At 29.7% G+C, this 5,338-nt stretch overlaps 1 protein-coding gene across 1 annotated transcript; it reads right to left on the bottom strand.

Annotated features, from left to right (window-relative positions):
• Positions 1-1,793: 1,793 nt before the first annotated feature.
• Positions 1,794-4,031, bottom strand: LOC108722871 (decapping and exoribonuclease protein-like). The gene is made up of 4 exons (XM_018448215.1): positions 3,736-4,031; positions 2,586-2,809; positions 2,103-2,467; positions 1,794-2,021 (listed from the first exon to the last, which is right to left on the bottom strand). The coding sequence occupies exons 1-4, from the start codon at positions 4,029-4,031 to the stop codon at positions 1,794-1,796; spliced, it is 1,113 nt and encodes a 370-aa protein (XP_018303717.1).
• Positions 4,032-5,338: the final 1,307 nt, after the last annotated feature.

Genomic DNA, 5,338 nt, shown 5'->3' with positions numbered 1-5,338 from the left:
CATATTGAAGAATTTTACAACAGTTGCAAAGCAGCTTTCTTTGCTGAACGCAGCTAATCATAAAACGGTTGCAAAACTGTTGAGTCTGCTGAACGCAGCCAAAAGTGCATTCAGTACTGCAACCGCTCACTGAGCGCTCAGTGAGCTCTTGTATCTGTTTGGTCTATATTTTTAGTTCTAACGGAATATACCAATCAGATGCAAGCGCTTGCATCTTATGGCTCCTGCACACTGGACGCGGAAAAGCTTACCGCGCGGCAAAATGCGACGCGGTAGCCAATGAACATGATAGGAGCTGTAAGCTTATTGGCTATCGCGTCGGTAGTCAATAGCTACGTTCCGAAAAGAATCACAAAAACATGGACATATTCTACGAGGTTTGGTACGCGAAAAAAGCCGGGATCAGGATGTCCACTCTCAGGTTTCTCTGTCAGTACTTGGGGATGCTGGAGTGACCAAATTATCACATTACAGTCGTATAAAAATCTTCGAATTGACTGAACGGAATAAAAAATCCGTTTAAAAGATTAAATATAGACGCAAAATTAGGTGGTGCAGTGGATTTTGTTAAAAAATTTTTTAACTTTTTTTCGATTTTAGTACAAGGTCGATATTGCACCACTTGCTTATAATTTTGCATCTATACTTTAATCCTATAAAAAGGATTTGTTATTCCGTTTAGTCAATTCGAAGATTTTTATACGACTGTAATGTGATAATTTGGTTACTCCAGCATCCCCTTAAGAAGTTTAGGAGATAATTGAATAATTCTGACCGGAGTCCATTAATTCCGACTAATTTCACAATATGTACTGTAATTAATTTAATCGGTGATTAAATAAATTATCAAGTAATATAACTGATTTTATTTTGTTGACATAAATTTAATATAATTATTAATTCTTCATAATTTGACATAAAGGAAGATTACATAGGTTTGTTTGCATCACATATTGGAGTCATGCGACGCGAATAAGTCTTAGATAATGAATTACTTTAAAAATATAGCTAACAAAATTATCGTAAATCGCAAAGAAATTAATAGCTTTAAACAAAAGGAGAAATGATGATTATGTTAAACCGAATATTTCAAAAATATGCATGAAAAAATATATAACAGCTGTGCTTTTTATACATTTAAAAATTATAATCAAAATATCTTTTATCTTGCGCATCTATTTTAGAGCTAATGTCATCATTTCAGATAAAATAATATCTTTCTTTCAAAATATTTTTAAATTTTATTAGTCACTATTAGTAAGATATATGTATATCATATATCCCAAATAGAACACTGCAGAAATCACAAGGACCTTATTCGTCACTTATAATTATAAGTCAATTTTTAGATATCAAATGACGTATGATGACGTTCTGTGATACCTGCATTACGACTTAATTATGACTCCGTGTTCTACCTGGGATTATTATATATATTACTATATACTATCAAGTACAAGCAACGTAATATTATTACAAATGCTTTGAAGTATTTTTTGATCAATTCGTAAAATACTTTCTTCTAAATCAGTCAAAATCAAACGCTTCAAAGCGTTTGTAATGAGACTTTGACCGCACTCCATATATTATGTAATTAATAGTATATAGTAAAGTTATAATTCAAGCACAAAATTAAAAAATTTAAAGGAAAAAATACATACTATATAAGATACATTGTGTAAGATAAATTTACACATTGTCTTTAACATTTTTCTTACATTTATATTTATATGGTCAGTAGCTTTTTTTTAATGAAAAATATCTTATAAAAAATATTTTATTAGTCTTCAGATTTACTGAAAACGTCTTTTGTATTTCTCTGCTTTATCAACAAACCATGACTGCAAGAAAAAGTATTTTTTGTTATCAGAAGCTTCTTCAGTATAATTTACAACATCTTTGTTGAATGGTGTCCAGTGAAATTTATACATGCATTCATCATAATCTTTGATGACAATTCTTTTGACGTTGTCTAGAAATATCTTGCAGAATATTTTGCTCCTGTTTATATCACAAGACGGCTGCAATATAAATGCATAATTTTACATTAATAAATTCTTAGATCACCGTTGTTGCACAATTTTTTAAATAAAATTATTTACCTCTGAAAGCTTTGGTAAATCACACATTGAATATTCTTTTATCATTCTCACTATATTTTTCTCTTTTAATCCACATATAATTTTATTTATATGCACCAAATAGCTCTGACTCCACCACTCCATCACTCTGAGGGAGGAAATTTTTATATTTCCATCTTCATTAAGAAGTAGTGGAAATGTTTTCAACTCGATTAATTCCAAAGTTTTGCCTTCAAGTGTATCCGTTATAGGCTGTTGTGAAGAAATACCATCTATTTCTGCCCCGTATAATAACGAATGATTGTCAAAGTTTGCTTTAAACATACAGTAAAATTGTTCACACTCATTAAGAGGTTGTTTTAAATCTGGTGTATGTGATGGATGATCTAAAAAAGTCCATACATTAATTAATTATATAAATTTAACAAGCACAATCCATTTTGTTTGTTAAATATATCTGAAGTAAAAGCAATACATAATAGAATTTTCATATAAATAAAATACCTGCTACCATGTACTGCTCAAACTTATATCCCCATGAATGAATTTGTCTTTCTGACATTGATGCATTGGCATAATGATGTTCTCTTTCATCTGAATAAAACTCACATAAATATATTGTACCACGATATTTACTGGCGCAAATAATCCATTCGTCACGCATTTTATATGGGCTACATAGTATTGTTTTTATTGTCCCACGAGAAGCAATGAAATCAATATCCAACCTAATTAATATTATTTCTAATTAGAGTAAAAATGATTATTCAGTAATATACTGCTAACATATATTGCAAAAATAATTTTTTTAATGCATAAAAAGTGCTATCTGTCTAATCAATTATTCATTTATTGCAAACTATACAGGGTGTTCTACACAATTAACGTCCGTCCTTTTAAGAACAAAGATTCTTTGGAACGGTCTAAGAAGAAAATCCTTTAATACGGAAATGTCGAAGCTATAATAGTTTTTAATTAGCGATTAAAATTTATTATTTATTATTTATATTAAATTAAAATGTAATTTTTTTTAAATTAATTACTCTAAACAAAAAATAATAACAATAAAGAATAATCGAATAAATTTAATATTTTATTTGTATAAATAAGTGTATATAAAATACTAAAGAAATATGTATTACTTTCACTGCATTTGTACATATATAGAAATGTATTTTTTCTTTAATTATGAAAGGAATAATCGTTAAAAAAATTACACAAAAATTTATGTATACAAGAAATTTAGATAAAAATACTGATTATTACATAGGTATTAATAAAATAATTATTATTACAGAGAGAGAATATCTGTGTTGCATATTATTTAAAATAATGCATAATAAAATTTTAATTAACGAAACAGACTTTTAAATAAACAATTATCTTTTTCCTTCAATTAAAGGACAAGTTTCCGTGTCACTAGCAAGGCATCACGCCTTTTACAATCATTAAACTTTTTCTAATTGTCAATGTTTAAAATTTTATTTAAAAAATATTGACATTCAAAGATTAAAAAATTTTAACTTTGAAAAAGTTCACTAGTTAAAATTTTTTAATGTCTTTAACTTTTTAACTTTATTACTTAATTTTTAATTCATTTAACTTATAGTTACTATTCAACATTGCTTAAAATGACAATGATTTATCAACTTACCAACGTTCTTCTTGTACTAATACTGGTTTTTCAAGTCGATGAAAATTATTAGAAAGCCATCTTAAAACTTTATCCAATTTGAGGTATGAAGTAGGTCTGTGACGAGTAAACATAAAATTTTTGTTGAGATCGAAATTCACATTGTTAGGATCCGAAGGAGGAATATAATATTTCAGTTGCGATAAATCGGCATGATATTGCATATCACCATCAATACTAAAATATCCGATCAATTCAGCCGTTAATGTTGGAATTATTTTCTCAGAAAAATTTATAAAATCAATTTGAAACGACATTGCAGCTCGTTTATTATTTTCACAAATAATAGCACAAAATCTTGCTCTACAGAAGCTCTACAAAACTTTACTAAAATCAGATGTCTAATATCTTTACATGATAGCACGTATTGGTTTCCACTGACTAAAAGGGGACTCCCAATGGAGCGGAACTCTAACGCCCAACATAGAGTCCCTAGAAGTAGAGAGTCTGGACATTCGGGATTTCGCGTGATTGGTGCACGTGACTTGGTGTTCTCACAATGGCAACACCAATATGGAACCTTACTCAGCGCGAACGAGAGAAAAATTAGAATCGAAATACATCGTACTCGGAATTTATAGTGGTATCACAGAAGTAATGACGTATGTGTATTTCCTAAAAAATTGAGAAATATATCTTTGGTGAAAGTTTTATATATACATACATACGATGCAATGTAATATACACTGGCTTTCTAAAATTCACTGCCACTATTAAAAATCTATAGTAAACATAACGTGAACTATAAGGCTTTTTATTTTTAATTGAATTTTTCGCGTTTCTTGCATTTCGGTTCATCTTTTCTCTTTTTCTCTTCGCATTGTATGAAAAAGGTAGAAAGTTGAATCGTGTCATTATTGTTTCTTTTACTTAAAAAGGTTAGGAAACTTTCAGAGCGTTGCAAATAATTATAGATAGACACATTATAGATAGATCAAAAATATTACGTATTTAATTTTTATATTGATTTAGGGATATCATATATTGTTATTACTTATCACAAATTAATGTATTAATAAAAAAACCATGTTACATGACGCGGCAACCACCAAACACATACATACACACACACACAATAGCTGCGATCGCTTTGTCGCTTGCAGCGCTGTGAGCATCAATTGTCCTTGTTTAATATTTAATAAACAACAAGGATGAAACAACGCTTAAAATGTTGTGATCGCAAAAGCGAACACAGCCTAGAGTACTCATACGTATTCGTCGCCATTTTGAAAGCACTTCCGCTGAATGTCCAGACTCTCTACTTCTAGGAATTCTATCTCAACCTTTGACATAATCATGTGATCAGAATCTGATATCTCTTTCTGTATGTTTGTATACACTTCTTTCTTAGAGTTCAGGATGCGTCGATCGGGGAGACGTTTAATATATTAGCGTTGTTATGTCTTCTACCTTTATTATTCATTAGCTAAAACAACGATAGAATAACACAAATAGCACTAATATCATCTCCCCAAACGCACTCTGATTCTGAAAGTTGAATAATTACTCGGTTCGCAAATTGTACGCATAATATACGTACATGAGACACACACACACACACACA

This window comes from Mycetomoellerius zeteki, unplaced genomic scaffold, assembly GCF_001594055.1.
Source record: "Mycetomoellerius zeteki isolate Tzet28-1 unplaced genomic scaffold, Tzet1.0 scaffold221, whole genome shotgun sequence".
NCBI lineage: Eukaryota > Metazoa > Arthropoda > Insecta > Hymenoptera > Formicidae > Mycetomoellerius > Mycetomoellerius zeteki.
This window is presented reverse-complemented; position numbering and strand designations above follow the sequence as displayed.